General features: G+C 54.0%; 1 protein-coding gene across 7 annotated transcripts in view; it reads left to right on the forward strand.

Moving 5' to 3' along the window:
- Nucleotides 1-7,997, forward strand: part of TULP3 (TUB like protein 3) — a 36,779-nt gene extending 28,782 nt beyond the window's left edge. For all 7 annotated transcript variants that reach the window (XM_074357434.1, XM_074357433.1, XM_074357432.1 and 4 more), the window contains 7 exons: nucleotides 365-498; nucleotides 873-1,070; nucleotides 2,985-3,097; nucleotides 3,370-3,484; nucleotides 4,748-4,846; nucleotides 5,199-5,370; nucleotides 5,919-7,997. In XM_074357434.1, coding sequence (XP_074213535.1) covers nucleotides 365-498; nucleotides 873-1,070; nucleotides 2,985-3,097; nucleotides 3,370-3,484; nucleotides 4,748-4,846; nucleotides 5,199-5,370; nucleotides 5,919-6,052 — 965 coding nt within the window. In that variant the 3' untranslated portion in view covers nucleotides 6,053-7,997. The remainder of the gene's footprint in view (nucleotides 1-364; nucleotides 499-872; nucleotides 1,071-2,984; nucleotides 3,098-3,369; nucleotides 3,485-4,747; nucleotides 4,847-5,198; nucleotides 5,371-5,918) is intronic.
- The last annotated feature ends 3,461 nt before the right edge of the window (nucleotides 7,998-11,458 follow it).

An 11,458-nucleotide genomic window follows, 5' to 3' on the forward strand; every position in this document is an offset into this window, starting at 1 on the left:
TGTTGGCCATTTATGTTATCTTCTTTGGAAAAATGTCTATTCAGTTTTTGAATTCGAGTTTGTTTTCTTGTTGAGTTGTAGGAGTTCTTTATATTTTCTGGATATTAATCCTTTATCAGATACATGATTTGCAAATATTTTCTCTCATAAACATAATGTTTCAAAGATCTAAATTAGGGTGGCAACATCGGGGAAGGAAAGCGGGATGGATCTAGGTGAGAATATGAAGAAAGAATTGTCAGAACGTGGATAAAATAGCCACGTTTTAAGTCCGAATAGCTTGGAATGTTTTAAGGAAGAAAAGTAAAGTTACATTTGGTTCAAAGATTTCTAGCCCTTTTGACGGTTTCTCCTTTTCTGCCAGGCATCTCAGGTAGCTTGAACTTTGATGAAGAGGAGACTGATGGGGAGGAGGAGGAAGGGAAGAAACTGAGGTCTCATTCGCCAAATTCAGAGACAGAGAGACCCAGTTCTGCGTCCAGCCAGAAGCCAGCCGCGGTACGCACTTGTGAGCCGTCTTCCTGTGGAGCTGATTTAACTGTTTTCTAAACATACCTTCGGTATTCAGGTGCCATTACTAAGTGAGGGCTGCTTCCGAGACGCAAGCTGGGGTTTACACTTAAAGGCCGTGACTCCCTGATTTCTTGTGTCTCGAGCCAGCTGCTGGGAAGCTGTACCCCGTTTGTGCTTCACTCCCTGCTTGCTCCCCTGTTCATGTACTTGTTTAACGGCTCAGGTTTTCCATGTTTTCTCAGAAGGCTGAAGCCATACGGGTGGCTCAGTAAGGTGTTCTGTCCTGTAAGCATCCTTCCAGGAGGGCACGAGGTGTTCCGACGCAGCTTCCTGCTGCTCACCTGTGACTGCTCTTCCAGGACACAGGAGCTTCCGGAACTGCAGCCCAGCAAACTGATAGCCAGCTGGGAGAAATAGAGAGTTTAGAGGACTTTGCCTACAGTCCTGCCCCTCGAGGCATCACAGTGAAGTGTCGGATAACCAGGGACAAGAAAGGAGTGGATCGCGGTCTCTTCCCCACCTACTATATGCACTTGGAAAAGGACGAAAATCGAAAGGTATGGGAGGTGGTTCTTAAGACGATCTTGGGATGGAGGGAGGGTGCTGTGGGATGGCTTGTGGATGGTCTTGCGACGGGAGCAGCACCAGCCTTAGACCAGGACGGCAGGCACTGGCCTGTGCTTGTTAATTCCTCAGCGTCTCCAAGGAGCTCACAGTCTCATAGTCAAACTCTGTCCCCGCCCCAAAGAGAAAGAGGTTTGTCCAGAACGTGAGAAGACGGAAGAGAATGTTTGGATGTAACTGCTTTTGCGTCCATCCCTTCTTTGGGCTCCGGAGTGCTCCAGTGTGCTCTTCGGCTTTTATTTTTGTCACCGTGGAACATGATGTTGTGGAAGAAAGAGCGAGGTTTAGGGAACAAGAGGAATTGGAGATAGAGAAAATATGCAAGTGAAATGTCTTCTCATCTTAGGAATTTGAATCTACTTTATACATGAAGTGGAGGGAACTTAACACTTGCTAATGAATAACGTATTTTGTACTAACGCCAGGTCTAAGTGGGTGGTTTTGGGGCCTAGAAATGAGATGGTGACAGTAGATACCGGTGTCGGTACAGCCACTGTTTGTTGAGTGTTGACAGTGTACCAGGCGTGTGTTAAATGCTTTATGTATGTTGTCACCTAGGATCCTTACGACACCCAGTCAGATAGGAGTTCGTATCCCTGCTTGATGGGCGAGGTAACTGGGGCTCAGGAAGGACATACCTGCCCCGGATCCCTACGAAGTGGCAGAGCCAGGTTTAAACTCCTCTATCTGTTGGATTCGAGAGTGCTCCCTCCCCCACTTAGTTACTGCTGCCTCCTGCTTCCCTGTTATTTTCGAGTCTAGAAGGGTTTGGGAAGGATGCATGAATGTGACAGTATTCATAGCACTGAAGTCACGGGAGTTTAGAACCACAACACTCCAAATACAGAAGGCAGCACCAGGAACGCAGCTGCAGTGGGGGGGCGGAAAGCCTGGTGCCCAGGGCCCCGCCTCTCCGAGAGGTGGACAGACTCTTACTTGTGGAACTGGATGAAGCTTTTTCAAAAAGTCACTTTTACGGATAACGTTATAAATTCTTATATGGAGAATCAAGCTGGTGAATTTAGAGAAGTTGTGCAGTAGGGAAACCCTGGTAGTGAATTCTGAGAAGCATGATGAGGGTTAGAAAAAGGGATAAGGACCCGAGACTGGGCTTTGAGAAACCCCGAGTGGCAGATATACTGGTGCCATGACAAGGCGTGGAGGCCCCCGGGGGCCCAGGGATGGCAGGCCATGGTGGCTCCCGCAGCCACGTCTGGAGGCCAAGAACCCAGAGCTCACGGAGGCAAGGCAAGGACAGAGTGGACACCCCTCACCCAGCTGGGTCGCCTGGTTGTCTCTGGAGGAGATGCATCTCTTCCCCCTGCCTGCCACTCCAGGTTACAGCGGACATGCAGGTCTGGGTGTTAGATGCCCCAGGGAGGCAGCCACTGCCACCCACGAGGCCACTGTTTGGGCCAAGTTCTCCACAGTCCTCGTGCAGTGAGGCAACTGGGGGAGCAGGGTCGGCAAATCCGACGCTATCCCTGCAAAGTGACCGGCTGCTGCAGCTCTGGGCTGGTGCCTCTCATCCATGTCCCCTGGGCCCTGGCATCATCTCAGCCCCTGTGCCTAAGAGGCCACTGCTGCTGGCCGGCAGGGACAACGGCTATGCCTTGGCTGGGGCCGCACGGCCACCCTGGGCAGCTCTGCTGAGGCCACCTCTGATGCCATCCCAGGACCTCCGGCTGCTCACCTGCCAGCTCTGCCAAATCTCCCCGTCACAGAAAGGCCCAGAGATTGGCTACTTGGTGCATGATGGCGCGTGATGAGTACTTGCCAGCCGAAGAGGTGCGACAGACATGGCCATCCTCGGGTTCACTTTTTACTGAAGTGTTTTTCTTTTTTAGATATTTCTTCTTGCAGGTAGAAAGCGGAAAAAGAGCAAAACATCCAACTACCTGATCTCCACTGACCCAACAGATTTGTCTCGTGAGGGGGAGAGTTACGTCGGCAAACTCAGGTACCGGCGGCCCGCCCGTCCTTCCTGGCACCACGGTGCCTGTGGTTTCAGATCAGCCTCACCGCATTCACAGCTGAGCGCGTGCTGCTGTTGCCTAACAGGGAGCTGGAAGGAGCTCTAAGGCCCTTCCTTGTTTTAATGATAGATCTTTGAAAAGATGATGGTGACCATTTAGACCTTTGAAGGATGGGCAGAGGCTTCACCTTCCCCAGGTTGTGTTTGTGTAAGAAAAAAATACAGGTCATCGTGGTGACGTTTTCTCTTGATTCTAGGTCCAACCTCATGGGGACCAAGTTTACAGTTTATGACCATGGTGTCAGCCCGGCCAAGGCCCAGGGCCTGGTGGAGAAGGCCTACACCCGGCAGGAGCTGGCCGCCGTGTGCTATGTGAGTGCCGCCCTGCTCACCGCAGCCTGGCTGTCCCCCGGCTCGGCGGCATCCCGCCCACGCCCGTGTCGCCGCTCTCCCTGAGCCCGCTATGTCACTACGTCCCGCGTACCTGCTCTGCCCACTTCCTGGTGCTGCCGCCTTTACTCAGACCTTCGCTGCCGCCTCCTGCCCACTGGCTAGAGGTCACAGAGCATCAGAAGCTCGTCTCTCTGCTCCCAGTCTCCTGCCCAGTCCGTCCTCTGTCGTTGCCAGAGAAGCGGCCCGGCTGCTGCGCCTCTGCTGCTCCACTCCGCGTGTTTTCACGCTACCCCATGGGGGCAGAATTGAGCCCAGTGCTGCTCCTTCCCGTCCAGGCTCCCCTGGGGGTGTGTCCCCACCTGTCCCCATTGGTCCAGCGACAGCAGCCCTCTGGTCCCTCCTTCCCTTTGTGGCGTCCCCCTGCGCTTCCCCCTGTGACCTGCAGTACCCTGCTCACTGCGGCTTCAGCACGACCCTCCTCCCAGTTCCTGAGCCCATCTTCTCTCCGCGTCCGCGCTGATGTGGGCCCGGTGTTGGAGCCCGCGTCCTGGGAGCTGTGGGGGCAGGGAAAGCCGGGGCTTAACCCACTCAGCTGCTGCTCTGAGCCGAGTCCCAGCTTCTCCCCAGGTGGAATTAATCTCATCATTTGATTCCCATGAGATTTTATCCAAATCTGACTGAGCCATTTGACTTAACACTGCGCATCGTATAGTGTGTTTTCTCTTAGCTTCAGAATTAAATATTTGAACCATGCATGACTTTAAGATGTGTGTGTATGTGTGTGGATACACACGTGCAGCACATGTTTAACGTGCTTATTTTGTTCGGATACGATCTGTCTGGTTTGACAGGCACTTGAACCTCTTCCTGGTCCAGGCTCCGTTTGCCCTAAGCCGTAGCTCTCACCGTGCGCCATGCAGTGCTGTGCCTTCGCTGGCAAATACAGACTTACTGATGATGGCAAAACTGTACAGTTTGCTCACAATTACCTGAAATTTCTCTTAAGACTAACAAGTAAGAGTAGAGTTTCAAGCCAGTAGAATCTGTTTTAAACTCAGATGCTCGGATTAGGTTTAAAAGGTCTTGACCCTCCATCTCTCTTTGTTGAACTACAAGAAAGTAATAGAATACTGTTTAATGCTCTTGGCGTCGTCAACATTTTATGCCCAAGAAAGTCTTGGGTTAAGAATGTAGCCTTTTCATTTCAGTTCCGAGTTCCTGCCTTATTTTCCTCTCTTCCAGGAAACCAACGTCCTCGGGTTTAAAGGCCCTCGGAAGATGTCTGTGATCGTTCCCGGGATGACCATGAATCATGAACGGATCCCATTTCAGCCACGAAATGTAAGTAAGAGCGTATTTAATCAGCAAAGGGCTCTGAGAGACAAGACTGCAGTACCGACGAGATCAATGGAAAAAAGTATTGATTCTTCCAGAGCCCAGCCGGGAGGGTGGCTCACAGTCCCTTCAGGAGCCATCCCCCCCGGACCCAGGTCAGTGCAGTTGCTGACGTGGCTGATTTGCAAAGAGAAATGCTAGTTATTCTACAGGAATCTAAAAAAACCTTGCTGAATTTCTGGCTTTTTTCATTTGTTTTACTTTGTTTTACTTCCTGCTCTGCCTCGTGCCCCCAGCATTGAGGATGAGCGGTCTCCCGTGGTCCTCAGGACAGACAGGTGCCTTTCGTTTCCAACAGGACCATGAGAGCTTGCTTTCAAAGTGGCAAAGCAAGACCATGGAGAACTTGATTGAACTGCACAACAAGTCCCCAGTCTGGAATGACGACACCCAGTCCTACGTCCTGAACTTCCACGGCCGGGTCACACAGGCATCTGTGAAGAACTTCCAGATAGTCCACGAAAGTGACCGTAAGCCCCCAGGAAGGGCTGGGCGGGGACAGGAGGGAAGATGTTCTTTCAGGAGTCAGAAATGGGCATCGTTGGGAGGAAGTCATATTCAGGCGAGAATGATTTGAGAAGGAAATGATTTCTTTGGAAAGACAGAACCACAGCCTTACAGTCAAATTCCTGAACCGCCGCGCTGCAGAGGGCGGCGGGGTGGGAGAGCTTCCTTGAGGCAGGGCAGGAGGCCTCGGGGAGGCCGCTGGGCGCGGCCGCGGGAACCTTCGCGCAGTGAGGGCTCCTGGCGGCCCCGGCGCCGGTGCTGCCCCGGCCAGCGCCTCAGGCTGCTCTCACCTCTTGCCCTTTCCTGCTGGTTGGGGGGGCCCCGTCCCTGGAGCTGCACGGGGCGCAGTGCAGACTGCTCACCGTCCACGCCGCTCTTGTCCACGCCCCCTCCCGTCCGTAAGCCTCCCGTGTGAAGAGACTTGGTGGCTAACTGGCCTGCTGGGGGGTTTTTCTGTATCTCAGGTAGGCTCTTCCCCAGGTTCTAACGTCCCGATTTTTCCTGCTCCCAGCGGACTATATAGTCATGCAGTTCGGACGTGTGGCCGACGACGTGTTCACACTGGACTACAGCTACCCGCTGTGTGCCCTTCAGGCCTTTGCCATCGGGCTCTCCAGCTTCGACAGCAAGCTGGCGTGCGAGTGAGGGAGCGGCGGCGCTGGCCTTCTCCCCGCAGAGCTGTCCTGGGCGTAGTCGCCGCCCCTGCTCTTGCCCCAGGACACGCAGAGCGACAGTCTGCCCCTTTCGGGATGATCCCTGAGAGTATGTACGTGTATCTGTGCACACGTGTGTGGACACACATAGGTGTGCACACACCACCCCGCCCAGTCCCCGCGCCTGCTCGGGGATCACAGCCTGATCGGGTGGGAGACGGTTCGAAGCCCGGAGAGGCTCTTGTCCAGTGCAGGGGACTCCTGAAGTCAGTGCCCAGCAGAGTCAGAATTCTTGTGCCTGGAAATTCGCAGCCAAAGTGAGCTTCTTAAATATGCGAGTCTCCTTTTTTGAAGACCTTTTCAGAGAGGGAGAGTTCCCTGAACTACCTTTATCTCCAGGCCTGCAAACTTTCCCTGAAAACGGCTGGTAGTGTCTTAACACTGCGCTGCTCTGCGGTGGCCGGTTCATCCACGGGGCCGCGGCTGTGTCCCTGACACGGGCGGCAGGCCAGCCCCTCCTGCGGGCGTCCCTATCTCATCCAGAATGGGCCCCCAGTTGTGAGAGCATCTGAGTCGGGGGCTGTCTCTGAGAAGCAGCCATCCTGCAGGTCGACTCTGAAGAGATGTGCAGCCTCATTCGCTGTAATGTAGCTTTTACCTTGTTTGGGATGATGATTTCCAGAGTCATTTGCCATCAGAACTGGGAACCCGAGTCAGTCCTCGTTCTGAGTCCACACGGCTGGCTTGATTCTGCCATCCCACCCACCTCGCCCATGGGGGATGGTGCGCCATCTCTGTGGACAGAGCGTGTGCCGGGTCCCCAGAACTAGCCACCCCCGCCCCTTCCCCGTGTCACAGCCCCCCTCCCCTTGTTCCCAGCAGGTTGGCTGGCTCCAATCTCAGAGTGGCTGTGGCCAGATTTATGATCAGTGATGTGAGAAATGTACGTGATCGTCTTCATTTTGGTTTAGGCTGGAAGTGTTAACTCTAGAAGCGACTGGGTCTAGTTAAGCCTGAGAACTGCTGGACAGTGGCCTTCATTTTCAGCCCGGGAGGCCTCCCACAGCCGTGCGGCCGCGGAGTGGTCAGCGTAGAGGTACACGCCTGCGGACGTGGGGGGGGGGGGTACCAGAACAGTGTGTGTGGAGACTTGCGACTGTCACTGTGGAGAGGGGCAGGGACCAGACCTTACTGGCAGAGCCGGGCCTCTCTTCTCGACGTGAGTACCGTCGGCTCCCCGAGGCCCATTCATCCGAGATCGTGTCCTGTCATGAGCTTCTCACAGATTGTAAGAGTTTTGCTCAGTCGTTCAGATTATTAGCATCTCCCAACGAATCATGTGATGCCGCCAGGTCACGGCCCCCGAGCACACCTGGGTGTGGAGGACTCGGGAGCCCGGTGAGCTCTGTGTTGGCGATGTTGCCTCCCAGGCTCTGCACGGGGCCAGGCGTCAGCGGCTGTCGCTCCATTGTGTTTCCCTCCTGTGGACTTCCTCCCTGTCCCCGCTGCCTGCTGTCCCTGCTCCACGTCCAACAGCAGTGGGAAAGGCCGGGGACGAGAAGGCCTGCACTCACCCGCCGGCAGGTCCCACCCGCTGTCCTGCCGAGGTCGGTCCCCTGAGTCTCAGGCCTGCTTCCCCTCAAGTGCCTTGTTCAGAGAAGTGCCCTCCAGCCCCCTGGCGCCGCCGTCCCCGAGTGCCCCCTGTCTGACGAGCTGCGGCGTTGAAAACAGAAGGCTGGTCCCTCGTCTCCAGATGCAGAGTATGAAGTGTCCCAGGAGGGGCCGCGGGGCCTAAGCCCGCTTCCTCCCGCCCGCTCCGGCTCAGAGACGCCCCCCGCTTCACGCACTCCTGCTTGGGTGCGCAGGTAGTTGGTTTTACATGAATCATATTTATATCTTTTGTACGCTACAGAAATAAAAAGTGATTTCTATGACAATGTGAGTGTTGCCATTTGTCTTTCAAAGTCCCATCCCTCGCTCGGCTCCTGCCTTCATGTTCTGTCACGGTAATTGCATCACTTGGCGGCAGTGAATGGGGTCACTTCTTTGGAGCCAGGTGACAGTCACCGTCAGCTTTCATCCCAGGGCAGAAGCCGAGTCTGCGTCCTGGAGGCTGTAGACTCACACACACCACACCGACCTCAGAGCTGAGGCTGAGCATGGAGGGCCCAGAGGTTCTGGATCCGTGGTTCTGGATCCGGCGCCGGGCAGCCTCCCGGGTCATCTTTGTGCTGCTTCTGGACTCAGCAGCGAAGCAAATCAGATACCTGCTAGTAAAGCAGAGCCCATCTCTTACCTCCGAGTGGTCACATTTAGAGCTTCCTTACAGAGGCAGGTTGGAAAGATGCACTCACGAGTCTGCAAGGCCTCCCTGCTCGCAGGGTGTGGGGGGGGGGTGAATCAAGTGAAGCAGGGAGAGCCCCGAGATCAGGGCGAGAGCTGGAGCCAGGCTGACTTTTATAGCTTGGTTTTTCTTTTTCATGATTCTTTTTGGCCAGTTTACTTGTGACACAGTTTTACACCCTTGCCAGTGACCAGAAGAAGATACCATGAAGATAACAGCAAGTGGTGTTTAAAAATGTAAGCTGGCCTGCCAGAGGCTCTCTGACCTGGAGGTCAGTAAATCAGAGAAGAGACGGATGAGCATCGTTCACCTTGAGCACCGTGGGTGCAGCGGCGGGTGACGGTTCCATCAGGCAAAGCCCCTGCGCTCTGGCCCTCTTCCTGCCAGTGATTTGCCAGATGCGTCTCTGGTCCTCAATAGGCTGAGGGTTTTGAGTTCCTGATCCCTGCCCCTGAGGGATACAGTGCTCCCCGCTCATGCTGGCAGCCACCCCAAATCCCCATGTGTTGACTCGAGCTCTCTGGCTACCTCCTGGACAGCTACGTGCTGTTCATGGCAGAAGAGACCTGGGGAGAAGACGTGGAGGCACAAGCCAGGGCCTGGGGAAGGAGACTGGGTGGCGGGAGCACCTCGTGGGAGGATGTGGTCCTGAGCCAGGAGAGCTGCCTTCCCGGCCGCGGACCCCGCTTGCTCCCCAGAGGAGACGTTGGGATGTTGGATGTTGCACGTGCCCTTCTCCGCCTCCAGCTCCCCTCTGTGCGGACCAGCCCCTGCCTGTGTCCTCACGCCCCTTGTCCAGCATCTGCTCCTGTCCAGTCCAAGGCCCTTTAAACTTCTGCACAGGGACCCAGCTGGGGCCTGGCTGGGGTCTGCCCCCACCCTCCATTTCTTGGCCAGGTGCATGTGGGCTAGTTTTCCCTCCTCTCCCCGCTTTGGTCTCCTAGCTGTGAGGGTCCGTGTGTACTCTTTACAAGTCCCACAACCCTTCCATGGTCTGCAGAAACGGGGCGGTGGAAGGAGGACGCCACAGGTGATGCAGGATTCGCCCTGCGTGACCTGGGACCTTCAGGCCAGCCCTGGGTAAACCGCAGGCGGCTCTGTGGCACCACCTGCTGGCCAAGGGGTATGTTACCAGTGCGTGAAAATGACTAGCACAGATCTGTAATCCGGGTGAGGGGAACTCACCACGGACCGTGTTATCACGTACTTACAAAGACCCCTGTGCTGCGGCGTGACTCTTCTGAAGGTCTGGGGACAGTGACATTCCTGGGGTTTAGAAAGCTGAGGTATTCCAGGTAAAATGCCTGAGATCTGGCACATATTAGTGTGGGATAGGGGCAAGAACCAGTATTACCATTTTTTATTAATGTTCTTTTGGAAGAACAATGCATTTCAGTTGACATTTTTAGCCATGCAACTACACAAAATGGTTTATGAATGCTCATAAAGCAGTTTCAGGTGGTTTTCCAGGGACCATGGTGAGAGGAAAGAACAACAGCATGGCTTCACTGGGTAACTACACGTCTGTGTTCCAACCTCAGTCCTGACTCTACCCTGAGTTCCTTCCTTTGTACCCATTTCTCCATTCCTATCGGGTGCAGGGTGGGGAAGAAAAAGGAAAAAATAGCCCTGATGTTAATGAGTTTTTGAAATGCTTCAAATATGAAACGGGCCTCTGATTTTCTCTGGCTCTGCCGAGTCTCTCGGTCCATCAGGCCCAAGCTGCAGGGCCGAGGCCTGGGAGTCGGTGAGGAAGCCTGAGCCACGCAGAGGGTCGAGCTGGCGGGGGGACCGAGGTGGGAGCAGGAATTTTCCTGGTCTGCTCCAACCTTTTTTTCCACATTTTGTGGAGCACAGTGGTTCTCAAGCCTCAGGGTTTTAACATCTGGTTAAGCACCACCTACTAGATCCTGTCCCTTACAACTCCGAGAATAATCAGCAGTCCTCTTTTCTCTGTGGTCTCGGGGCAGGAAGGTGAGGAAGGAAGGATGGTCTGAGAGGACAGGAGGCCGACAGTCAGAGGAAGGCTGGGAACTAGCTCACGATTTTGAGTGGCATCTAGATGCGGTTTGCACACGAATGCCTGCTCAGGTTAGACCACAGCAGGGTAAGACGGAAGTGTGACGTTCACACGTCCAGGTTTGGCCTTTGGTCAGTCTGATGTTATTCTGTATCAGATACAGATAGAAGTTTCAGCTAGTAATTTCATATGGTTTTTAAAAAGTTTAAAGACTCTATAGTGAAAGCCGCCTCCCCTGTCCGCCCCCTTCTCGCTCCCCGTGCCCTGGCCTCCTCCCAGTTAGCCACGCGGAGAGTCCAGGGGAGCTTTCCAGCATTTCTTTCTGCAGGAACAAAAATGCATTTGTAACTTCCCTCTCTTTGTGCGGAGGTAGCATACTATTCACTTGGTTCAGTAGCTTGCTTTTTCTCACCTAATATATCCTGGAGATGTTTCCATATCAATAAACGCAGCCCTTCCTCATCCAGCCATGCCTCGTGTTACCACTTCACAGTGGTATGCTTCGCAGATTCTGTGTTTTACAAACTGAAGCTCTGTGGCAGCCCTGCGTGGTCAGATGATGATCAGCACTTTTTAACAATAAAGTATTTTTAAGTTAAGGCACATATGTTGTTTCTTTAGACCTAGTGCTACTGCACATTTCATAGGCTACTGTATCACGTAGACATAACTTCTCCTGTATGCACTGAGAAAGCCCCAGATCTGTGTGGCCAGCTGTGTTGCAAGGCTTGCTCTCTGGCAGTGGTCTGGGGCTGAGCCCGCAGGACCTGAGATGTGCTGGTACCTGTCTGTGCTCTGCGGTGTTTCACTGTAGGAAGCACCGCAGAGCTTTTAGCTAGTCCCCTGTGCATGGGCTATTTGCACATCAAGAAATCCTATCAGCGTGTTTTGAGTATACACAGGTTCCAGAGGCTGTGCTATTTATTTCAGTCCCTTTTCATTCTTCATACTCTGTAACTCACCCAGTGTTACACCTAATACACTGGCCCGCCCCGAGCTCTTTCCTGAGCTCTGCCGGCGTTCCCGTAAACCGC

The sequence above is a fragment of the Camelus bactrianus genome, chromosome 34 (assembly GCF_048773025.1).
Source record: "Camelus bactrianus isolate YW-2024 breed Bactrian camel chromosome 34, ASM4877302v1, whole genome shotgun sequence".
Taxonomy (NCBI): domain Eukaryota; kingdom Metazoa; phylum Chordata; class Mammalia; order Artiodactyla; family Camelidae; genus Camelus; species Camelus bactrianus.